The sequence below is a fragment of the Bos indicus x Bos taurus genome, chromosome 2, assembly GCF_003369695.1.
Source record: "Bos indicus x Bos taurus breed Angus x Brahman F1 hybrid chromosome 2, Bos_hybrid_MaternalHap_v2.0, whole genome shotgun sequence".
NCBI classification, from domain to species: domain Eukaryota; kingdom Metazoa; phylum Chordata; class Mammalia; order Artiodactyla; family Bovidae; genus Bos; species Bos indicus x Bos taurus.
The window spans coordinates 133081644-133105826 of NC_040077.1; the positions used below are offsets into that span (position 1 = coordinate 133081644).

General features: G+C 55.4%; 1 protein-coding gene and 1 pseudogene across 4 annotated transcripts; one reads left to right on the forward strand and one right to left on the reverse strand.

Annotated features, from left to right (window-relative positions):
* The first annotated feature begins 32 nt into the window (after positions 1-32).
* EMC1 (ER membrane protein complex subunit 1) lies at positions 33-24183 on the forward strand. 4 transcript variants are annotated; one of them, XM_027522032.1, is made up of 24 exons: positions 33-165; positions 3145-3269; positions 3984-4049; positions 4288-4381; positions 5459-5587; positions 6215-6341; positions 7030-7179; positions 7455-7622; positions 8099-8170; positions 8633-8695; positions 9342-9464; positions 10300-10396; positions 10722-10844; positions 11442-11450; positions 12735-12934; positions 13066-13215; positions 13843-14004; positions 14544-14663; positions 17586-17723; positions 18969-19142; positions 19884-20094; positions 21108-21192; positions 22235-22364; positions 22547-24183. In XM_027522032.1, the coding sequence occupies exons 1-24, from the start codon at positions 71-73 to the stop codon at positions 22724-22726; spliced, it is 2991 nt and encodes a 996-aa protein (XP_027377833.1). In that variant the 5' UTR covers positions 33-70; the 3' UTR covers positions 22727-24183. The 4 variants fall into 4 exon arrangements, with proteins under 4 accessions (XP_027377833.1, XP_027377842.1, XP_027377852.1 ...); XM_027522041.1 differs by having other exon boundaries at positions 8636-8695; XM_027522051.1 differs by lacking the exon at positions 11442-11450.
* Positions 17287-17374, reverse strand: LOC113881611 (annotated as a pseudogene).

Sequence of the window (24183 nt, forward strand, 5' to 3'; positions counted from 1 at the left end):
CTCTATGGTTCCGCGGAGGCGGGGCCCGCGGCGCGGTGCATGCCGGGCCGGCCGGGCCCGCGCTCCCATCATGGCGGCGGCCTCGGTTTCCCGGTTGTGGCTCTGGGCTGCCCTGCTTGTCCCTGCGGCCGCGGTCTACGAAGACCAAGTGGGCAAGTTTGATTGGTGCGTACGGGGCGGGGGGCGAGGGGCGGTTCCTGTTCGGGAACTATTTTCCCTGTACCTTTTCTTTTGTTTAAAAGGAGGAGGGCTTTACTATGCAGCAGGGCCGGCTGCATAACTTGTGGGGCCCAGGGCAAAATGAAATGTGAGACCCCTCGTTCAAAAATTTTGAAAGAGTTTTAAGGTGGCCACGGCAGAGCGTTAAAGCGAGAGTTGGGGGCTCTTCTGAGCCAGTCCCTGTGCGGCTGTACGGGTCGCAAGCCAGTGAAGCGGGCTCTGCCGTCCGGGCTTGCTCGAGGTTCTGGTCAGCGGTCACTTCTCCCCGCCCGGCCGCGTTTCTGTGACTGTCAGGATCTGCTGGGTGTCCGACGTCGACCGCTGTCAGCGAAGATCCTCGTTCCCCACCCTTCCAGCCCAACTCTGCCATGGGCTCAGAACAGGGCCGCCCAAGACGCTTCAGCCAGGAGGTGCCATTCATTCATTCTTTCCTTCACTGACTGGCGCACTCACTCTTCATTCATTCACTCATTCAGCACTTTTGTTCATTCACGTCTCATTAATGCGCTCATTGAGTCACTCACCCACTCGTCCACCCACCCACCCCATCCTTAAGGCCAGGGAATTGGCTTGAAATGTCCGTTTGCCACTTCAGCATTGTGTGATCTCAGGAAAATGACTTAACTCTGTGCCTCGGTTTCTTGATCTGTAATTGAGTTTACTGATAGTCTATTACTTCCCACAGTAGCTGTAAGAATGAATACGGCAATTCTTTTAAATTACTCAGCGCAGTGGCTGGCTCACTGAGTACAAGCAGTATGTTCCCAGTTATTGCTGGTCAGGGAACACTTTCAGAGCCTAGCTCCTCTGTGAGGTCTTTTCTACATCAAACCAACGGGTTTGCATGTTTGTTGCGTGCCTGTTGTTGGCCAGTGGTCATGCTAGGCGCGTGGGTGCAGAGATGGAGAGGAACTCAGGCTGGTGAGGGGGCAGATATGTAAGTACGTGATATAAGGCAGTGTGACAAATGCAGCATAAGTCCTGTGTTTTTTTTTTTTTTTTTGGCGGGTTGCGGGGAGTGCTGTGGCTTTTGGGGTCTTAGTTCCCTGACCAGGGATCAAACCCATGCACCCAGCATGGGAGTCCTAATCACTGAACTTATGGAGAATTCCCATAAGTCTCATTTTTAATGATGTGGGCAGATGCTCACAATATAACATGTACAGTTGACTCTTGGACAACGCAGGGGTTAGGGATGCAGACCCTCTCTGCAGTCGAAAATCGAGTGTAACCTATAGTAAGCCCTCTGCGTCTGCAGTTCGACACCCACAGATTCAACCAACCATGGATTGTGTAGCACTGCAGAATTGACTGTAGAAAACAGCCAGTGTAGGGAATTCCCTGGGGGACTCCATGCTTACAGTGCCGGGGGCCCGTGTTTGATCTCTAGTTGAGAAACTAAGGTCCCACAAGCCTCAAGGTGCCACCAAGAAAGGAAAGAGAAGAAAACAACCAGCGCTAAGTGGATCTGCTCAGTTCAAACCCATGTTGTATATGTTACACACGCACAACGTCATCCAATTTAGCAGAATCCTAGGTATATGCATTATAAACTGAAAAGTAACAGAAAGAAGTACACCAAAATGTTAAATGTTTATTGCTGAAAAAAACGTTTATGGATGATGGTATTTTAGGCATTTTTTTGTTTTCTATTTTATACCTTTGTGTATTTTTCATGTTTTCTTCAGTAAGCAGGCATTACTTTTATAGTCCAGATAAAAAATATCAGCATTTTAAAAGAGAGCATGGGATTCAGACTTAGAAGATTAGGTTAGATTTGGATTTAGACTTAATTTTGTGTTCTAGTTCTCACAGCAGTTTGTTGACGTCAGTGGACTTTGGTTTTCTCGCCTCCAGAATGAGAGTGTTAGTGCTTGTCCTGTGTACTTGGTAAAGGGTTCAGTGATGACAGTGAGATCCAAGTAGGCTAGAATACGGTGGAAACTGTCAGATGTCACACACACCTGTCACTCTGTAGTAATACAGCTCCTTCTTTTGTAAAAAGTCAGACCAGACCGTGTAACAAGGGAAATTCTGTGTGAATGCTGTGTGTTTGATTTGCTGGAAGTGGCATTCGTGAACAGCAGTGTGCCACTCGCTGCCTCTGTAGGCGGTAGTGTGCCAGGGGAAGCCCACTGTGCTCCCTTTATGCAGAGATAAGAGTGTTGAGAGTGATGGGGTATATTCCAAGGAAAGTATGAGGAGTGAGTCAGATGGATCCTGAGCACGGCGTGGGTTAGAACAGGCTGCAAAGAACACAGGCCTGACTCAAATCTGTCAAGTTTTGTTAGAATATTTGTGTAATATTTCTCCAAAGATCAGTGAAAATAGAAGGGGAAGTTGGATTGTGTGCTCATTAACAGGATTCATGTCTCTTCTCTCACGTGTAATGTGAGTGTCTAGTCCCACTATTTTTTAATATTAAAAAATAGTGGCAGCATGTGGGATCTAGTTCCCCGCCCAGGGATCGAACCCAGATCCCTTACCTTGGGAGCACAGTGTCTTACCCACCTGACCACCAGGCAGTCCCTGGTCCCACTATTAAGGAGTACAGGGAAGACTAATTTTGTTCTAGTGGGATTTAGGCCAGGTCCCCTTTTGGGTAAGGTAAATACGTGCTTGCATTTAGAAGGAAGAGTGTTAGGTTAGCTATTAGGGTGTGTTCTCTCTTCTTCTCCCCTTTGCTCCTGAGCACATTGCCTGGAAATGTTGCTTTTGGTCAGATCTCTTCATTAACACACACTCCTCGTGCATCCCAAGACAGGTGTGGTGTGGTAGCCTCCTGTATTTGTGCAGCAACACTCCTCGTGCATCCCAAGACAGGTGTGGTGTGGTGCCTCCTGTATCTGTGCAGCTGTCTTTCCCAAAATGTCCTGTGCAGCGATGGCCTTGGCCCCTTCCATTTCCCTCGTCTCTTTCCTTTAGGAGACAGCAGTATGTTGGGAAGCTCAAATTTGCCTCCTTGGAATTTTCCCCTGGATCCAAGAAGTTGGTTGTGGCCACAGAGAAGAATGTGATTGCAGCACTGAATTCTCGGACTGGGGAGATCTGTGAGTGGACTGGGTAGATGGGTAGCTGGGGGTGGCGTGGCTGCGCTTAGTGAGTCCAGCATGTCCCGTGGCCGGCAGCGTCTGCCTGGCTGATACCCCACCCCTGGGGACAACATGGCCGAAAGCTGCGTCCTTTACTGGATTTGGATCATTTATTTTTCAGTTTTGCCATCTTAGAAATATTTAATATATTCTCATAACTGGCCTTTGAGTTTACTTCCTTAGCCCGCGTCCTGACTATTCTTAAGTAAGATATTGCTGCAAAAAACACATTTTTTGATTAAGATTTTACAGTAAAGCTTTGGATGTCCCCCGTTTCCCCACCTCCAGTCATTTATATCACTTTTGTGGATGTTTTTAGGTATTAAAATCATGGAAATGTGATTTATAATCACTGCTTTGCTTGTGAGTCATAGAGATTTTGTGAATTTTGTCTTTGTCCGTTTATCTGTGTGGTTGGGTGGGGTGGGGATGGGAAGAGTGTGGTCTCAGATCGGCACAGCGGTGGCTCCCCTCGTTACCCCGGGAGTGGGGGTGGGTCACTGCCAGCTGGCAGTAATCCTCCCCTCCCTGGAATAAAATGAGGCACTTCTGTGCGCACAAAGGCTTGCGCGGTTCTCTCCCGAGCGCCTTCCTGGATGCCTCGCCAGGAACGCGTCCTGATAACGTCATAGTAACGTCGTCACAGTAACGTCCGACTCTCCTGTCTCTCAGTGTGGCGCCATGTTGACAAGGGCACAGCGGAAGGGGTGGTGGATGCCATGCTGCTCTACGGACAGGGTAGGTAGAGCCCGGCTTGTCCCTGTGACGGCGTCAGCTCCCTCTCCTCTCCCCTTGGTTCCTTCCTTTGTTCAGGGTCTGGGAGGGAACGGAGTAGGGGCGTTCCCAGCAGGAAAGGACAGGTGCAGTTTCTATCTGCACTTGTACGCAGGAGGCGAGGCCACTGGTCACAGGCCCTGGGAGGCTCCAGACGGCGCGGCAGTTTGGGGATGACCTCATGTGGTCTTTTCTCTTCCAGATGCAATCACTGTGTCCAATGGAGGCCGGATCATGCGCTCCTGGGAGACGAACATTGGGGGCCTGAACTGGGAGGTTACCCTGGACAGTCGCAGGTAGAGGGAAAGAAGCTGAATTTCATCTTGCTCTGGTTAAAGGCTTCGCTGGAACACAGATTCTATGTAGACAGCAATTCTGGGCCTTTGGGCTTTTTTGCCCAGGGGGAAAAAACCACAGAAGAGCCAGAGAGCATCAAATGTCCATTCTTGATGTCTTGAGGTCATGGGACACGTGCTTACTCAGCCACCGTTTATTGAGCTCGTGTTGGAGGCAGAGTGCCATGCTAGGGGCAGTGTTCATTTCTGGTATCGATTGCTTTTCCTAATCTGACCACGACATGAGAGCTTTGCAATGTTCTAGGTAAGAGAAAGTGAAAGTGAAAGTCAGTCATGTCCTACTCTTTGCGACCCTGTGGACTGTAGTCCGCCAGGCTCCTCTGACCATGGGATTCTCCAGGCCAGTATACTGGAAAGGGTTGCCATTTTCTCCTCCAGGAGATCTTCCCGACCCATTGCACCCGGGTCTCCTGCATTGCAGGCAGATTCTTTACCAACTGATCTACTAGGGAAAGAAGATTCTAGATATGAGGATGGAGAATACAATTTCCTGTGTTTTAATTTTATGTTTAAAAACAATTTGCACTACTGTTTCAGCTGCGTCTCGCTAAAGTTGTTTAAATGATGGGGTTGGTTGCGTTAGGTTATGTGTCTTCTGATGGTAATTTATTGGGTAAGGGCTTGGGGATGCCCCAGGCAGTGGGAATCCACTGTGAATGTGAAACAGTTTCCACCATCAAGTAACCTCTTGTGTTGGGTGAGGCGGGCCTGCAGCCTGCTAATGACAGCTGTCTGGTGGCTGCTGTGGTGGAGGGTTGGCCTGGTTACTGTGAAGTCCCGGGGAAAGAAAGGAGCAGCCCTCAGGAGAGTCGGCGAGTCTCAGGGAAACGGCAGAGTCGAGTGGCTGAAAATACAGTCGCTCAGGTCAGCCAGTGGGAAGCAGAGCCAGGCTCGGTGCGGACGCGGCTGAGCCCAGAGCCTGTTCCGTCGCCTCCTGAGGTGGCGGTTGTGTCCCGGACCGTCCGGCCTGAGGCTCGGGAGTCTCTGGGCTACGCTCACCCCTGTTCCTGTGCTCAGTCTCCAGGCGCTGGGGCTGGTCGGCCTGCAGGAGGCCGTGAGGCACGTTGCGGTCCTGAAGAAGACCACCCTTGCCCTCCTTCACCTCTCCAGCGGGCACCTGAAGTGGGTGGAACACCTCCCGGAGAGGTAAGGCTGCCTTCCCCCGGGTGGTGGCCGCCGCCTCCTGCTCTGTACCAGCCCGTCTTTCTCCTTGAGAGTTGAAGCATTTGAATCCTGTGTGGGGTCTGGGGCTCACTAGCCTCTGGGCCTGCACTCCAAGGCTGTGGCTGCCTCTGGAGTTTCCTTTGCAGTGAGGAGAAGACTCTCCACCTGGGCCCAAGAGCCAGTCGAGCGAGGGGAGTGGCTCACTCAGTTTGTCAGGGACCCAATGCTCAGATTCCTAAGGGGCCGACTGCATAGCATCTGTGTGCGGAGCAGGCCGGGTGGGGAATGTTGGGAGCCGCAGTGTGCCCGGCCCGCCTCAAGGGGGCAGCCTTACTCAGCTGACCGTGCCCTGTATAGTTAGGCCTAGCATCATCACATCCCAACTTTTTAAAGAAAAGCTAGAAATCTTACTGTTACATGCTGATCTCAGTTCTAAATGTTGACAACAAATTCAAATTAAAAAAAGAAAACTAAGCCAAACAAAACTTCACTGAGGCTGCTAGTTTGTGACCTCTGGCTCAGTCCCTGGCGGCCGGGCTTTGGACCCCCGAGGGTGGTCCTGTTCTGTGGCTAAAGCTGAGGCTCCCTGCTCTTCCTTCCCTCTCTCAGTGACAGCATCCACTACCAGATGGTGTATTCCTATGGCTCGGGGGTCGTGTGGGCCCTCGGAGTCGTCCCCTTCAGCCACGTGAACATTGTCAAGTTTAACGTGGAAGATGGAGAGATCGTTCAGCAGGTGCGGTCCGGCTGCAGCCTCGGGCATCATGGAGGGGGTGGGTTCAGCCCTCCTTTGCACTGGGGACTGGGGGCCTCGGCCAGGTGAACGCCGGAGCCACGCGTGGTCCCTGCTTCCGGGCAGAGGGCTGCCTTCTGCTGTCAGAGCCCGCACGTGTGCACATGGCGCGCTCTCGGTGGCTAAAGACACGGCTGTGTAGATCTGCTCGCGGCCTGCATGATCTCACAAGGTGGTACTGAAGGTGACGATATGAACCCGCGAATGACAGACGCAGTGGAGGAGTGCCGATCGGAAGGGCCAAGCATGCTGCCCTGCAGCCCCAGCCCTGCCGGCACCGTGGCTGCGGCTGCCCTGCTGCACCTGCGATGTTGGGGCAGAGAGAGGTGATTTCTACGCTCAGTGCTCAGAACAGCAGGTGCTAAGAGTGGACTGCGGGCAGATTCACCAAGACAAGAAAAGAGTGTCCAGTATTGAAGAGGGCCTGGTTTAGCTTTCAGACTACCAGAAGGATCTTCTCCAGCTGTGGAGCTCTCGGAGACCGGGAGGGGTGGGAAGGTCTCCTCCTCAGTCCCCGAGGAAGAACCTTTGAGCTGAGATCCTCCCCTGGGATCTGGTGGTGACGGCTGGTGCACTAAGAGCGAAATGTGAGGATCCCCAGGAGTCTCCCGTTCTCTCGTCTCTCGTGTAGGTCAGGGTGTCGACCCCCTGGCTGCGGAGTCTCACCGGGGCCTGCGGTGTGGTGGACGAGGCTGTCCTGGTGTGCCCCGACCCGAGCTCGCGGTCCCTCCAGACCTTGGCCCTGGAGACGGAGTGGGAGCTGAGGCAGATCCCGCTGCAGGTGAGAGGCTGGAGCTGCTTCCCCAGCCCAAGGTGCTGCCTTGGCCGTTGGGAAAAGCCTTTCTCCCAGGCAGCCCCTTTGAGGATTGGCCTCTGGCAGAACTGGAATGAGGGCAGACGAGCCACTCTCCTCCTTTGGGAGCCTGAATGGGAGCTTCCGGAGCCCCGTGCTGAGGCCTCGTTCCTTTCACTGGCAAAGGGGGCAGAGGCCGCCAGCCTGGATGGTCCATCCCCTGTCCTCTCCTGGCCCTCAGCCTCTTCCTTCTTGTCTCCCAGTCTCTCGACCTAGAATTCGCAAGTGGATTCCAACCCCGCGTCCTGCCCACACAGCCCAGCCCGGTGGGTCCTTCTCGGGCGCAGTTCTTCCTGCAGTTGTCCCCAAGCCACTATGCGCTGCTGCACTACCGCCACGGCACCCTGGATCTGCTTAAAAACTTCCCGCAGGTAACTGCAGGCGGGTGTGCTGGGATGCAGGGGGATCTCTCTGAGGCCTGGATGCTGGAAGTCCCAGCCTTTGAATCTGGAGGTACTTACTCAAGACAGAAGACCTCTTTGCATGAGTGTTTTGAGAGGGGTTAGCCTTAGAGTAGGAATGGAATACTTGGTTCTTTTGAGAGTTACAGAGGATTTTGAGAGTAAAAGTGGTACCTTCCTGAACCCACGGGAGAGAGGGCACGGTAATTAGAATTTCCCTATAGATGCGAAGAGCAGCATTGAGCTTGCCTGTATTGGAGCTCAGGCAGGGCCTGGCTCAGCTGTGGGTGTGGTGGGGCCTCTCTGCTCTCAGTGCTCTGGCCATCATCCTCCAAACTTGGGAGCATTTTTAACTCCAAGGCCAAGGGTTCTTCCGGTGGAGGCGACCCTAAGGCTGCTGGCCAGGACAGGCCCTGTTTAGGAACTGACGCCTGACTCTACCCCAGGCTGCCCTGGTGAGCTTCGCCACCACCGGAGAGAAGACAGTGGCTGCAGTCATGACCTGTCGGAACGAGGCAGTGAGTGTTGGGAATAACAGCGTTTGGCCACATGCGGGATCTTAGTTCCCTGGCTAGGGATCGAACTCATGCCCCCTGTGGCGGAAGCACTGAATCTTAACTGCTGGAATGCCAGGGAAGTCCCAGGGTTTTCTTTGCTTATCTTTGCTGGAAGCCCTGAGAACCAAAAGTTTGGGCATGTTCACCTGGTCGCTTTGAACCGGGGCGGGGGGGTGGGGGCAGGGGCTGTTGAGCAGCCCTCACTTCACCTGTAGGCTCTGTGTGCACCTCTTTGTGCCCAGGAATGGGACGCCCTCACAGTCCTCTGGGGCTGTTCCGGGTTGTGTGGGGGGTGTGGGTGGAGATGGGGGTGGGATTTGCCCTCTCCCAAGGGCTGAGATCTGGAGGTAGGAGCTTCATTCTCATGGCTGGGAGGTGACCCTCTGGCTGTATTTTCTCCTTCTGTCCTTCTCGTTTCCATAGCAGAAGCCCAGCATTTCTGAAGATGGGTCACCTGGGAGCTTTTCGGAGAAGCCTGGCCCCCAGGTAGGTGTGGCCCTGGGCGGTGCGCCAGCCCTGTGTGTGGGCGGGGCGGGCCCCAGCGAAGCTGGAGGAGCAGTCAAGCCTGGGAGTGGGTCTCCTCGAGGTCCCAGCCTCAGATGGAGTTTTCTAAGTTTTGTAAATTAAACCGTGTTTCTCTTGATCTTTTTCAATTGGGAGATTAGAAAGTAGAACTCCTAGAACCTATTCTTAAGCGCGTTCTCCTCTGGGCCTCCGCCTCCTCGTGTCTTGTGGGCTCCCCGCTGGCAGAGTTGAGGGTTAGTCTGAGCAGCTGCCCTGAAGCAGAGTGTGGGGTGCTGGCCGGAGGCACAGGTTTGGGTCGTGGCTTCCGTTTCCTGAGCTTTTCCCAAGGCGGGTGTGCTTTCCCTGCCTGCGGTTTTGCTAGTCACTCTTTGGGAAGTCTCTCTCCACTCCTTGCTTCTTCTGGAGTAAGTGTGTATAGTGGTTGTAGTTTTATTTATTCACTCACGCACCTTATTTCTGCCTTAGGATTTAGCTTTGCCCTTTGGCCTGGGTCCTTCTCCAGGATGTTGCCCCCCCTCCCCCCAGCCCCACCCAGATTCTTGGACTTCCTTTGGGGGACTTTGCTTTGGGGGACTCCTGTAGCTGACCCATGCGGTCTGTTCCCTAGGACTCGCTGGCGTGCTTCAACCAGACCTACACCATTAACCTCTACTTGGTGGAGACAGGCCGGCGGCTGCTCGACACCGCGATCACCTTCAGCCTGGAACAGAATGGCACGCGGCCCGAGCGGGTGAGTCGGGGCCTGCGGGCTGCTCGGCCTGGGGCTCTCTTTCCTTGGTCCCAGCCGTGCGCTGTAGTCCTACCTGAGCCACTGGCTGGTCAGAAACGCCTATGACTACCAGCAAGAGAAGTGCCGCTTAGGCCAGGTTGTCAGCGTGCCGGGCTCCACGCTAAGCTGTTTACTCACTCGCTGATGGACTCGTCCTCCCGATAAGGGCCTTCCCTGGTGGTCCAGCGGTGAAGACTGTGCTCCCAGTGCAGGGGGCCTGGGTTCAATCCCTGGTCAGGGAACTAGATCCACATGCCAGAACTAAAGATCCCACGTGTGGCAACAAAGGTCCCCAGTCCCATAGCTAAGATGGGGTGCAGGTAAATAAACACTAAAAAACGTATCCTCCCGGTAGTCTTTCGATTACCACTGCCCTATCCTTATAAATAAGGAAGCCGTGCCTGGTGAGGTTCAAGATGCCGTCGCTGCCCAGCCCTGCCTCTGTGCACGTCCAGTGGTGTTCCTCAGCCTCCCTGGGCGGCTGCTGCTTGGTCTACTCCGGGCCTCCTGCTCGCTTTGTGGTGTGTGATCGGTGCATAATGAATGATCGGGTAGCCGAGAAGGTGTCAGGTTCCTCCGTAGAGAGGACCCGAGCTACCTGCTCTTTTGCTCTGTCAGCTCCTAAGGATGCACGGTGTCTATAAGTGGAGTCCAAGAAACGCTGTGTGCTTTGGACACACGGGGACGCCGTGGCCTGACCTCTGACCACTCCTCATGCTTTGAATCTCAGGGTCTGGGCTCTGAGAGGTGTCTGGATCCCCGCTGACTGCAGGGGTCTTGACTCTTTGGTTGACAGCTGTACATCCAGGTCTTCTTGAAGAAGGATGACTCCGTGGGCTACCGGGCCTTGGTCCAGACAGAGGATCACTTGCTGCTTTTCCTGCAGCAGCTGGGTGAGTGGGCATCACTCAGCTCCTGTTTGTGGGCCTGCCCGTGAGTTGCATTCAGACCCTTCATCTGGGGCTGTGGCCAGGCTTCTGGGAAAGATTCAGGTGTAGTGTATCCTGCCTATTTTTCCCAGAGCCCTAGGTGACCTGCCTTTGAATACTTCCTTAGCACTCCTGGGCGGGAGACAGAACTCTCCCCACTTCATCTCAGCCCCCAGCCCCGCCGCTTCTCTTTTTGGCCCGAGAGCGGGGGTGGCTCTGAGCCTCCGAGAAGGGTCCCTTCAGGGGACGGCGGAGGCGGGCCTGACTCTGGTGGCCTTGGCTCCTGCAGCAGGGAGGGTGGTGCTGTGGAGCCGCGAGGAGTCCCTGGCCGAGGTGGTGTGCCTGGAGATGGTGGACCTGCCACTGACCGGGGCACAGGCGGAGCTGGAAGGGGAGTTTGGCAAGAAGGCAGGTAGGAACGGGGGGCCGGGAGGCAGAGCTGCCAGTGGGGGCTCTGGGGCCGCTGGCACCCCCCTCCCTCCCCGGGCTTCGGGCGCGGCCGCTCTGCCGGCCTGCTCTGAACTCACTCTGCGCCCCGTCTCCCGTGCGTTTGTGGCCCTGTGGCTTATGGGCCCACTCCTCTCCGAAAGGAGCGACATGTGACTCTTTCTAGGGAAAGACCCTGATGAAAAGAGTCTTAATGTAGCATCGTCATAGCTGCTGTTGTTTGAGGACCTGAAGTCTGTCAAGCACCTTGTCAGGCACTGTATAGCTGTTGTCCCCAAAGCAGGAGTCCCACCTTTCCAGAGAGACGTGACTGGGCGGGCCAGGTTCTGTGGGGATAGGCCGGTGCCCTCCGAACCCGGCCGCGGTCCCAGACCCAGGGTGAACTTGGTTCACTCTCCCCTGGTTCCGTCCTGCCCCCGCCTCCCTCCATCCGTTCGCCCGGCCAGCCGGGTGGTGTTTGCTGGGAGCCTGCTCGGGGCCAGCTGCCCTGCTAGGCTCCGCAGGTGTGCTCAAGCCGAGGATTAATGTGCCTTTACTGTTTATTTCCGCTGCCTGGATCCAGCCATCCAAGGTAAAACCTGCTTCCCGCTGCCTGGTTGCTTGTTGCCTGCCCCACGGCTGGCTTTCTCCGTCGTTTGTCCCCTGGACTTGCCTCGGTGAGGTGTGCACCGCGCGTGCGTGGGCTGCTTGCCTGTGCCTTGCCCCGTGTGCCCATCGCTTCTCTCCCTCGAGCCGGGGCTGATGGACATTGGCCCAGAAAAGGCGCTGCTCTTGCCCGTGAGCGCCCTGCACCCCGCCCGGGGAGATCCCGGGGCCCTCACGAGGTCTGGTCTCGGCATCTTTCCCGTGAGCGCCCTGCACCCCGCCCCGGGGAGATCCCGGGGCCCTCACGAGGTCTGGTCTCGGCATCTTTCCCATGAGCGCCCTGCACCCCGCCCGGGGAGATCCCGGGGGCCCTCACGAGGTCTGGTCTCGGCAGCAGCCCGGTGGGTGCTGTGCCATTTTACAGATGGGGAGCTGGGGGCTGCGAGGTGAAGCACGTTTCCCAAGGTTGTTGTCTGATTCCTCAGTCGTGGCCGACTCTGTGCGACCCCGTGGACTGCAGCCCGCCTGGCTCCTCTGTCCACGGGGTGTCCCAGGCAAGAGTGCTGGAGTGGGTGCCGTTTCCATCTCCAAGGTCGCCCAGCCTGTAGGCAGTGCAGCTGGGATGTGCGTCCCGGCTGCCGACTCCGAGGCCTGGCTTCTCACCGTGCTGCCTTGCTGCGGTGACCGGTCTCGTCTCCAGAGGAGATTTGAGGGTGGTGGTCTCGTGGATGGAGGAAGGGGCGGAGTCAAAGGGAGCCCTGGGAGCGGGCTGCAGGGAGGTCTGTTGGGAGCAGGTTGAGCAACTGACAACGTAGGCCTGAAGCCGCGAGAAACAGAAGTACCAGTTGATGGCACACACACGTGCACCCCGGCACCCCCACAGCCTGCCCTCGTCTGGCTTTGTCACGGCGCCCGGGAGCCTTCTGCTGGCCGTTCTGGATGTGGGCTTGTGGTGGAGATGTTTGTGGCACGGCTGCACCCTGCATGGCTGCCCCCTGCCTCTTAGCCTCCTGTCCCGAGATTGCAGGCAGGTGGCGTGCTGAGAGCCCCGTGAGTAGGCCTTAGAAGTTCCCGCACGGCTGTGCCTGAGTGTGGGGCTGTTGGCATCGGACACAGGACTGCTCCCTGGGCTCGTGACCTGGGGTGTGGACCACACGAGTGCTGTGGAGGAGGGAGAGCCCTCCTTAGGGGGAGCAGGTGCCCCGTCGCCGGGAAGCCCCACTCCGCCGAGGAGAGAGCATGAGCCGCGGTCCCTTTTCCTTGACACCAGACGGCCTGCTGGGCATGTTCCTGAAGCGCCTGTCCTCCCAGCTCATCCTGCTGCAGGCCTGGACCTCCCACCTCTGGAAAGTGTTTTACGATGCGCGGAAGCCCCGGAGCCAGATCAAGAACGAGATCAACATTGACACTCTGGCCAGGGATGAATTCAACCTCCAGAAGATGATGGTGATGGTGACGGCCTCGGGCAAGGTGAGCCCTTCAGAGGCCCCGGGAGCGGGACAGGAAGGCCGGGGCGGGAGCTGGGGCTGGTTCTGGTTTTCAAGGACAGAAGTAGTTCTGGGTCAGCCTTTCTGGTAGTGAGCCCGGTGTTTCTCTGGCAGCTTTTTGGCATCGAGAGCAGCTCTGGCACCATCCTGTGGAAACAGTATCTCCCGAACGTCAAGCCGGACTCCTCCTTTGAGCTGACGGTCCAGAGGACGACTGCCCACTTCCCCCACCCGCCCCAGTGCACGCTCCTGCTGAAAGACAAGGTGAGCCTCTGCCGCACCTCTGAGCCCGTGGGGGCGCGGTTTTGTGTTTTGTAACTCTAGCTGGGCCTTGGGGATTCTCTGAGAGTTACATACAGAGACTCAGGGCTTAGAGCTCTGTTTTCTTGCGGTTTTTTGCCTGAGTGCCCCTTCTCCCCCACCAGGGGTGGTGGTGGCCGAGGAGGAAGTGGCTGTAGCGTAGGTGGGATGTTACCAGGCCCCTAGTAAGCCGGCCCTGTTTCTCCCAGACACAGGTGGGTGTCGGTACCTAGTGGGCAGCTGGCTCTTCTCCCGGGGATGGAGGGCAGGACGCCAGCTGTTCTTGCCTCTGCTTCCCAGCGAGCAGATGGCTCTTTGCAGATACATTCTGCCGTCATTGGAAAGGGGGCCTGGTAGACATTTCGTTTGTTCCTCAGCGTGACCCATTCTTAGATTTGGAGCTAGAGGCGGTTAAACTTTTATCCTTTTGACACATCAGCCGTCAGACGCTTTCACCTTCAGCCAAAGCTTTTGTTTTCCACAAGGCAGGGAAAGACTGGGGGATCCCCGAGGCTGAGCTCCGGTCCCCAGCTCCTTAGGATTTGCAGTCTTTTCCTGTTGGTGGAGGCTGAGCATTGCTTGCCCTTTCAGGAGACGGGAATGAGCTCGCTGTATGTCTTCAACCCCATTTTTGGGAAGTGGAGCCAGGTGGCCCCCCCCGTGCTGAAGCGCCCCGTCTTGCAGTCTCTGCTCCTGCCCATCATGGATCAGGACTATGCCAAGGTGCTGTTGCTGATAGACGACGAGTACAAGGTACGCGTCTGCAGAGGCTGCAGGAACCACCCGCCACCCCCGCCCCCGCCGTCGATGGGTGGGGGCAGGGTGCTCACACAGCGGCTCGTGGGCCCCAGGTGGGCGCTGACTGCAGTCAGGCCTCAAAGGGCTTCTCTACGCAGCGCGATGGCTCTTTCTGCACTTGTGAAAACTGGGTCTCTTAAGAGAATTCAGTTTAAGACCTGATTGAATTTAGCAGACTTTAATTCCTTTAAGGTTTGTTGTTTTATTCTTAAGGCCCTCTTTGATGGGAAACAGTCAAGAGTCTGGAGAAATCCATGCTTAAGGATTCCTTCTCCTTGAACTCTTTTTCTTTTTTTTAAAAAAAAACCCAAACATTTATTATTTTGATTTATTTGGCTGAGTCTTCGTTTTGGCTTGCAGGATTTTTGATTGCAGCATGTGGGATCTAGTTCCTTGATCAGGGATCAGTCCAGGGCCCCCTGTACTGGGAACGTGGAGTCTTAGCCACCAGACGACCAAGTCCCCCCCCATAACTCTTCTCTGGGGTTTTGTAGGTCACAGCTTTCCCAGCCACTCGGAATGTCTTGCGGCAGCTCCATGAGCTCGCCCCTTCCATCTTCTTCTACTTGGTGGACGCGGATCAGGGGCGGCTGTGCGGATATCGACTCCGGAAGGTGGGCAAGGGCATCCTGGCGGACCCGTGGTGGGAGGGGTGTAGGTAACAGGTGTGGATACGCTGGCCCTGGTGTTGTAAACGTGGATCGGCGTCAGCCTGGTGTCCGAGGCCATCATTCTCGGGTTTGTGGAGCAGGCCCGGTCGCTGCTGCCGTGGATGGAGCCGTGCACAACAGGCGGGCCTTGGCCCCTGAGGAGCGTTCACTCCACGTCCCTCTCCTGTGGCAGAGGGAGTGTTTTTGCCATCTTTAGCGGGGGAGGTGGGGATGGTGATTGAACAATAGCGCTTTCTGTACGAAGGTGGTATTATTGATCCACTCTTAATCGAATGCGAGTTTTGAATTTTATTTCTAGAATTGGGATCGATCTGCTCCGATTCTGACATACGTGAGTCCAGCTCTTGGAAGTACTGCTTCACGCTGGCTCTGAAGTCCTGCTCTGAGCTTCACAGGGGCTGCCTTGGCCCCGAGAGCAGGGCCACGTTGAGGGCTGATCTGAGACGTGTCCTCCCCGGCGGGTCCTGCCGTCCTGTCTGGAAGCCTTTTGGAGAGGCTCAGACCTCGGGCCCGGCTGCTCGTGCAGGAGGCCTGGCTGTGCCCCTCGTACACTTGGCATCCTTGGGCAGATGGCTTCCGGCTGGTCTTCTGTTTTCTTGTCTGTAAGACAAAACGGTAGTAATAGTACGTCAGAGTGTTTTCGTGATGAGCTGGAGAGTGAACACGTCTGAGTCTCGTAAAGCAGGGCCTGGCACACAGCCCACGCCTCGTAGGTTTCACCTGCTGTTGTTTAAAAAATGCGGCGCCCTTTCCTGACATTTTGTAACAGCTGCGGCTGCTGCTAAGTCGCTTCAGTCGTGTCCAACTCTGTGCGACCCCAGAGACGGCAGCCCACCAGGCTCCCCCGTCCCTGGGATTCTCCAGGCAAGAACACTGGAGCGGGTTGCCGTTTCCTTCTCCAATGCATGAAAGTGAAAAGTGAAAGTGAAGTCGCTCAGTCATGTCCGACCCTCAGCGACCCCATGGACTGCAGCCTTCCAGGCTCCTCCATCCATGGAATTTTCCAGGGAAGAGTACTGGAGTGGGGTGCCAGTGCCTTTTCCGTTTGTAACAGCTAGCCTTTAGCATAAACAGCACAGGAATGGTCTGTCCAGAGAGTGTGCTCTTTACCCAGTGGGTAAAGAGACACTGCTCTTCTGAGTTGATGGAAAAGGGACCTTGAAAGAGAGAGTTCTTCATGGGCGGGGGTGTGACCCAGGGTGCGGGTGTCATGGACCAGTGGAACCCTGAGGGTGTCATCGTAAAGACGGTCGAGGGGAGACACAGGAGTCAGAGCTCCAGAGGGAGTCAGCCGGGGGTGGGCTTCCAGGCTCTGACCTCCGGGGGCTCCCTGGTGACCTTGCTCTCCGGGAGGGTTTTAGTGAACTCTGGTGTTTTCATAGGAATCTGTGAAATGTTTTCATCGGAGCCGTATTTTTTAATAAAGATTATTATCGAAAAGATTAAAAAAAGAAGTAACATGTGAATGCGTTCTCCTGGTGAAAGTTTGCACGGATACAGCGTTGTGTGAGCAAACTGTGAAGGGCCCGTTGAGCCCCATTGCCAGCTGCTTCCCCGGCTAGAATGCGCGTCCGTGGCCCGCATGCCTTCCGTGGCCCGCTGCCGTGCCCTCCTCTGAGGACACGACCGCGAGGTCCGCGTGGGCAGGCGCGGCGTGTATACTTCTTACCTGAACTGGAATTGAGCCACATTTAATCAGTAGGAAATCTGCTTTGTTCACTTGATGTGTTTCCTACTTCCTTCTTTTGTTAAACCCATATCTGATTAAAATACAACACTGAGAAGAGTGCAGAATGCTGCGGTCACTGCTCAGCGGCCCTCACAGAAGGACCACAGCTGTGTACGCAGCGGTCAGAGCAGGAAGCCCCTCCAGTCGCTACCTGCCCCCCACCCTAGGGCTCCGTGTAACCACGTGTGGAGGTATAATCACGCGTTTAACCATACAGGTTTATTGGTTTCTTATGACAATAAAGAGTATTTCTTGTCACATTTTGAGGTCCCTTCCAGCTTAGTAGTTCCCCGCTGGCTCAGTGTACAGGGACCTTAGATGTTAGTAATAAGTGGTAAGTTTCCTTTGAGTTAGTCTTACTCAGATAAACAATGGGAAACTACTAACTATCCTGCTTCTTTCACACTGGCTCTAGTATCTTTCTGTTTTTTTTGACAGAAAGTAGGAGTGTTGGTGGATGTGAGTGAGGAGGGGTGGCTCTGAGGTCCCCATGGGTGCAGGGCCCGGCCCGTGCCCAGAGGGCGCAGAGTCGGGTTGTGTCTGACCCCACGGCTGGGCTGGAGGAGCTGCTTTTCAGCTGCCGGGTCTTCAGGTTCACGTGCGTCACACTTAGTGAAGCTGCACTTCTTGGAGTTGAAGGTCTGCTGGCAGCCAGGGCACTTGAACTTGGCTCTGCGTTGGGCCTCAGCCACACACCCCTTGTTCTGCATGTCAGTGCGGATGGACTCCACGGCTTGGCTGACCGCTGCGCCCTGGAGATTTCCAAAGGCACCGCGCTGTGCTGTCTGGAGCCTGGACTGGGGACAGTATGGGATCACACATATATCCCCCAGAGAGGACTGTCTCAGGTCCCATCGGGCAGCCCAGACAAGCAACAGGTGCCTCCAGCTGCCCAGGAGGCTGCTGTTTGTAGCCATTGACACAGGCTTTACTGGTTTTCTAACTTGAACTAGGAGTTCCAAAACCTCTTCCCAGACCAGATCCTTATTGCTGCTTCTCTAGGACCTCTGAACCCTGTTCCACCCTGCACAGAGGCGCCTGCTGAACTGCAGGCCAGGTCTCGCTACACTTATCGGGGGCCTGAGGGTACCTTCCTGATGATCGGTGCCGGTTCCTTCTCTTTGGCCCCACCCCAGGACCTCACCACTGAGCTGAGCTGGGAGCTGACCATCCCCCCGGAGGTGCAGCGAATCGTCCAGGTGAAGGGGAAGCGCAGCAGCGAGCATGTCCACTCGCAGGGCCGAGTGATGGGGGACCGCAGCGTGCTCTACAAGGTATGGCGGCCGCCTGCTGTCGTGCAGAGGAGCCGGGCTTGCGTTCTGGCTCTGCGATTGGTGGAGAGGGGAGCTTTCTGCCAGTTTTTTTTATCCCTTTGAGCCTTACTTTATTGCTTGTGAAATGGGCCTGTGAAATATGCCGTCCTCCTGGGGTGGTGGAGATGATCACACGAGACAGCACCCAGTGCCAGGCAAGTGACCACTGCCTGGCAGCTGCCATCTGTTAGGGTTAGTGGTAGTGCTGATAGACGTTTCTGGGGTTAAACCTTAGTCAATCCATCAGAAACTCTGTCTGTGATCCAGCATCCTCCTGAGTGGGAGATGAAGAGGTGACTCGTCAGCTGCAGAACCATCCTGTGGAGGAACGTAGTCCTTAAGGTGATGAACATGAGTTACAGCCTCTGGCAGAGCAGAGTCGGAGTTGGAGGAGGAGCGAGGCCTAGAGGGGAGCCGGTTTTGGCAGGTGTGGAACAGGACCTAGGCCTGGGGCACGTTGAGTTTGCCGTGAGACGTCTGAGCAGTGATACTGACGTGGTGGTCCATTAGTTGGGTCTGGAGTTCAGGGAGGGGCCTGGCTCGGACATGTAAACTTGGGCGATGCCAGCCCCTGTAGGTGTTCTGGAAGTCATCAGATTGGCTGAGGTCACCAGGAGAGCGGGTGCAGCTAGAACACCCAGAGACTGGGGAAAGGAGGACGGACCTGCAGAGGGGACTGAGAAGGAGCAGCCACTGAGGCAGAGGACAGATGGGCCTGGCGTCCTGGACGCCGGGGGGAAGGCGTCTTAGGAAGGGAGTGATCGCTCGCGTTACTGACCTAGTCGGTCAAGTTAGACGAGAACCGAGACGTCTCCGTTGCTGTGGTAGTCGCAGGGCCCTGGTGGAGAGACGTCAGGTTGCTGGACCAGTGTCCTTCCGTCAGGAAGTGGGCCGGCTTGGGTTGTGTCTTGAGTGACTGTTTGCTTGTGACTTGAGCGAGTTGCTTAACTACTTTAAGATGTTTCATCTGTGAAGTGTAGGTAGTAACTTCTGTTTGCGAGGATATTCATGAGATTCAATGAACGAAGCCCAGCCCCCAGTGGACACTGAAAAAGTACAATGATGATGACCCCTGATAGGAAGTTCTTCCACCCAGAAAAGCTGCTTCCTCTGCCAGCTGGAGGGCTCTGTGCCCACCTCCCTGCCCCAGGCTCACGGTGGGGTGCCACTGTGGTTCTGAAGGAGCCTTTCCCTCCGTCTTCCCAGAGCCTGAACCCCAACCTGCTGGCCGTGGTGACGGAGAGCACGGACGTCCACCACGAGCGCACCTTCATCGGCGTCTTCCTCGTGGACGGCGTCACGGGGCGCATCGTCCACTCGTCCGTGCAGAGGAAGGCCAAGGGCCCCGTCCACATCGTGCACGCCGAGAACTGGGTTGCGGTAGGTGGGCGGGCGGCCTGGGCGACGCAGCCTCCAGGGCCTGGCCGGCCTCCTGCAGCTCCAGTCCCCTCCCGACCTCTTGTTCGGGAAACCGGTTGCTGCTTGGTGCTTTCAGAATTCAGAACCCCTGGCTGGCAGCAGAGGGGGCTGGGTAGGGAGCCGGGATGCCTGGATTTGATTGAGTTCTTCCATTTTCTGATTTTATAGCTTCTAACTAGTTACTTAAGCTCTCTGTGTCATACCAGAGGGGTAACAGCAGTCACCTCATCTAGTCAAGTTTTGAACAGTGCCTGGCATGTAGAAAGCACTCAGATGTTAGCTGTTAGTCTCGTGACTTGTAAGACTCTTGCGAATTCATTTTTCTTGGGGTGCACCTGGATAGTCCAGATGCAGCTACCCTGAATGTTACTGAATTCAGTGAAAGTGAAAGTCACTCAGTTGTGTCCGACTCTTTGCAACCCCATGGACTGTATAGTCCATGGGATTCTCCAGGCCAGAATACTGGAATGGGTAGCCTTTCGCTTCTCTAAGGGATCTTCCCAACCTCAGGATTGAACCCAGGTCTCCCGCATTGCGGGAGGATTCTTTACCAGCTGAGCTACAGGGGAAGCCCAGCTCAGGAGCAGGAAGAAAGCTGGGATGCTGGTGGCTTTTTCCTTCTCGGACTTGCCTCTGCACGTCGATTCCCCTTCCCAGCCGAGCCAGCAGCCGGCCCTGAGCAGCGCCCCCTCCTCTCCGCAGTACCAGTACTGGAACACCAAGGCTCGGCGCAACGAGTTCACGGCGCTGGAGCTCTACGAGGGCACGGAGCAGTACAATGCCACAGCCTTCAGCTCCCTGGACCGCCCGCAGCTGCCCCAGGTCCTGCAGCAGTCCTACATCTTCCCCTCCGCCATCAGCGCCATGGAGGCCACCATCACAGAGCGGGGCATCACCAGCCGTCACCTGCTCGGTGAGTGAGCCGCGCCCTCGGCGGCTTTGCTGGGATCCGCGAGGAGGGCTTTGTTTCAGCAGAGGACGCGCCCCAGTCCAGTCGGCTTTGCCGTCTGTGAGAGAGCTGACGCACCCACCCCAGCCCTTGTTTCTGATGGACCGTTTTCATGACGCCTCTGCTTTGTTTGCCCCTCGCTCGGAACGTTGCGCCCTGATGGCGTCCCTCACGGGTAGCCTGTGCAGATGGGCTGCAGAGACTGGCGAGGTGCAGGGTCTCATCTTTGTGTAGTTCAGATTCAGGACGCAGTGACTGCATAACAGGCTGCTCCATCCAGTTGTTTTTACCAAAGACGTTTGGGGCTCTGAGCTTTGACAGACACTCTGCATCATTGTTTTATCCTCAGAAGTGAGGAAGACAGCCCTTTTAGCGGTTTCCCCTGTTTAATTGCCTCTGTTCCTAAAACAGGCGATCCTGCGGGACCTCATGTTGCCAGGCCCTTCCTGTCTCCTCCTCCCATCCACCCCCCATCCCTTATGCCCCTGCCCCCATCCCGCACCAGCTTCCCTGCATCCTATCCCCTCCCCCATGTTTCCCCCCATCCCCACCCATCGCCCGCCCAATCCTGCACCAGCCTCCCTGCTGCCCCAGCGCGCATGCTCGTGTTTTGCGACAGCAAGCAGCCCTGCTGAGCTGGGCAGGTGCTACTGGAGAACAGGATGGGAGATATAGAGGTCCACGGGCCTTCCACTCTTTTCTCTTTCATCATTCCCTAGTTCTTGATTCTAGAACTTTATTTTCTGATGTCTCAGGATGATATGTGAAGAGACTAGTGTTTTCAAAAGTGAGAACCTTCCTACAGATCCATGTGTATTAAGACTATTGTTTTTGGCCATTGAAGGGCATCTCATTGACCTGTTTTTTTGGTTTTAAACTCTATTTTGATTTCTGCGATAAGGACATTTTTGTAAGTAGCCCTAATCTGGGATCAGGTTCGCGTGAACACTCACTTCTGTTGACTTGTCTCTGTGCAGTTGGGCTGCCTTCCGGAGCGATCCTTTCCCTTCCTAAGGCCTTGCTGGATCCTCGGCGCCCCGAGATCCCAACAGAACAGAGCAGGTAGGCCCTTGTGGGACACCCCGAAGGCTGTGACATTAAAGAGCTCCGCCTGTGGGTGATGTTTGGTCCTCTGTCAGCTGTGCTGTGGGCGTGGCCGTGAACAAGTCTGCCCTCATGGAGCTTGCGTTCTAGCAGGGGAGGCGAGATGGACGATAAGTAAGATAAGCAAGTGAAATAATGCTATGTTAGATGCTTGTAAACGCTAAGGAGAAAAAACTTATAAAAAGGGACAGGGGGCTAGGAAGGGGTGGTACACGGGGTGAGGTTTGAGACGGTGGCCTGGGAAGGCCCCCCTGAAAAGGTGACATTTGAGTAAGCACTTGAAGGAGGCGAGAAGCTGGCCTTGGGGATGTCTGAGGGCGAACCTTCCAGGCGGAGGAAACTGCCATCACAGATGCCTGAGGTCGTATCTGGTGAGTTACAGGAAGGGCTGGAGGCCACTGCGGCCGCCAGCAGCAGGCACACTGGGAAATGAGGGGAGGGAGTTGACTGGGCCCAGGTCTCATGGGGAGACAGTAGCTCGTTACCGATCATATCCATTTTTAAATTTCTGGCCATCATCTCTGTATGTTTTCTTGCCTCTGTCCTGGATTCTCTTCCCTCAGGGGTGAGGAACTGTGGGCAGGGTGAGGAGGTGCTAGGTATGTCCCCACACGTAGGGGAGGGAGGAGGATGGTTCAGAGAGCAGGAGGCTACAGCTGAGCACTGAGGCACTCTGGAGTAAAGAGCCGCCATCGGCCTAGTGGCTCAGTGTCTTGTTTTTAAACTGGTCCTTGCTTCCTCTGGTGTGAAATCGCCGGTTGTCTGGGATGTTTTAGACTCAGAACAAGGTAGGAATCCAGGTCTTACCCTCTACACAGCGTCCTCTCTTGTGGCCCTTCCCTTCCAAACACTCAGCGGCTCGGCGTTCAGCTCCCTGATGCACGTAGGCCCAGAGGAAGACCGGAGGCTGATCCATGGCCTGGAAACCGCCCAGGGCTCGGGGCAGCGGGAGATCCCCTTAGAGCAGCTTTGAAAGCGATCCTGGCTGATGTTTTTGCAGAGAGGAGAACCTGATCCCGTATTCTCCAGACGTGCAGATCCACGCAGAGCGGTTCATCAACTATAACCAGACAGTCTCCCGAATGCGAGGCATCTACACAGCCCCGTCGGGCCTGGAGTCCACTTGTCTGGTGAGCAGAGCCCCCAGCCCGCCCTGTGCCCCCTCGTCCAGCCACAGCCGCCCTGCATGACACCTGCTCTCTGCTCCCCCTTGGGAAATGACTGAGGAGCCTGTCTCCCTTCTGACCCAAGTCTGTGGCCGTGGCGGCCGCCGGCGCCTTTCTCACAGGCTCTCGCTCCCTCTGCCCTCCAGGTCGTGGCCTACGGTTTGGACATTTACCAGACCCGCGTCTACCCGTCCAAACAGTTCGACGTCCTGAAGGACGACTACGACTACGTGCTCATCAGCAGCGTCCTCTTTGGCCTGGTCTTTGCCACCATGATCACGAAGAGGCTGGCGCAGGTCAAACTCCTGAACCGTGCCTGGCGGTAAAGGCCTGAGACCCCCTGCCAGAGAGCAGAGAGCCGAGGGGAGCGAGGGTCGGGCGCCAAGCTCCAGCGGCATGTGCCGGGTTGGGGGGGACGTGCATCAGGCGCTCATCTCAGTTCAGCACCGTGGGGAGGAGGATGGACTCTCGTGGAGACTGCTCTGGGGACACGTCTGCGGAGGAGTCACCAGAGGCGGACGCAGGCTGGACTCTGTCAGCCGAGACCACAGAGCATCCTGACCGACTTTCCCCTGGAGTCCCAAGGCTGTCGTCATCCCCTTCTGTGCCTGTGCACGAACGTCACTGTCCTATAAGACCTCCCTCAGACCTCTCTGTCTCGTGAGGCCTGCTTAAATCGATTCCCCTTCTGTGCCCGTCCACGAACGTCACTGTCCTGTAAGACCTCCCGCAGACCTCTCTGTCTCGTGAGGCCTGCTTAAATTGATTCCCCTTCTGTGCCCGTCCATGAACATCACTGTTCTATAAGGCCTCCCGCAGACTTCTGTCTCTCGTGAGGCCTGCTTAAATTGATTCCCCTTCTGTGCCCGTCCACGAACGTCTCTGTCCTGTAAGACCTCCTGCAGACCTCTCTCTCTCGTGAGGCTTAAATTGATGTTGGTTTGCCTTCTGTCTCCCAGGTATATCTGGAAAGCCTTCTCCTTGCTTCCAAAGTCAGAGGGAACTCTTACCGATAACTCTACCTTATAGGTGCATTTGCTGTCTTATACTGGGGAGAAAGAAGAGCCACCCTTAGCTGAGGTTTGAGAACCGATCCAGCCTCTCATGGCTTCTTTCCAAAGTAACTATGGGTCGAGGAATCTATATTTGTGTCACAATTTCTCTTAACTAAGCCTCTCGTTTCATGCTCCCATTCATGAGTGGGCCAGCCGGCCTTAGATTCAGTTTATTGAAAACCACGTGAATAATAGTGTTTTCATTTGTCAGTCATCGTCCAAGCTTTTCTCCTAAGATGTGTCAGAGCTGAGGCCTTTTTAGTACTACTGAATTGTCTGCACCTTGAAAGGATTTCAAGGGAGGAAGGCAAATCTGCCTGTTTCACACTCTCTCTTAACCTCTCATTTCACCTTCAGGCTGACCTGGTCATCTTATAACCCAGTTGGAAAAAGTTGTCCTTGTTTAAGAAACCTCATTATTTATGTTTGGTTATGTGTTAATGCGTGGGTTACTATACTTCTTTTAAAATCAGCAAATTTTAAATCTTACCTCTAAATGAGGGAAGGAAAGGGTAGGGGTGGGACATGGGCGTCTTGTGGATGTAGCCTTGTTGACTGGCTGGGCTGCTGTTTCTGGTGCAAACTAAAGACAGCCTAAAAATTTTCGCTGTCGGTAGATTTGGGGAATGATGGAGTTTCTCTCTGCTGTGAAGAATGAAATGTACAGAGAGCCCTGTCGGGAGAGAGGTACGTTTAAGTGTCCGAATAAAGCGAGTGGCGAATGACAA

Excerpts from the sequence above, each read along its gene's own strand:
- EMC1 (XM_027522032.1), top strand. The coding sequence starts at position 71 with ATGGCGGCGGCCTCGGTTTCCCGGTTGTGGCTCTGGGCTGCCCTGCTT. Across the intron at positions 166-3,144 it reads CAAGTGGGCAAGTTTGATTG|GAGACAGCAGTATGTTGGGA; the intron begins GTGCGTACGGGG and ends TCTTTCCTTTAG. Across the intron at positions 6,342-7,029 it reads ATGGAGAGATCGTTCAGCAG|GTCAGGGTGTCGACCCCCTG; the intron begins GTGCGGTCCGGC and ends TCTCTCGTGTAG.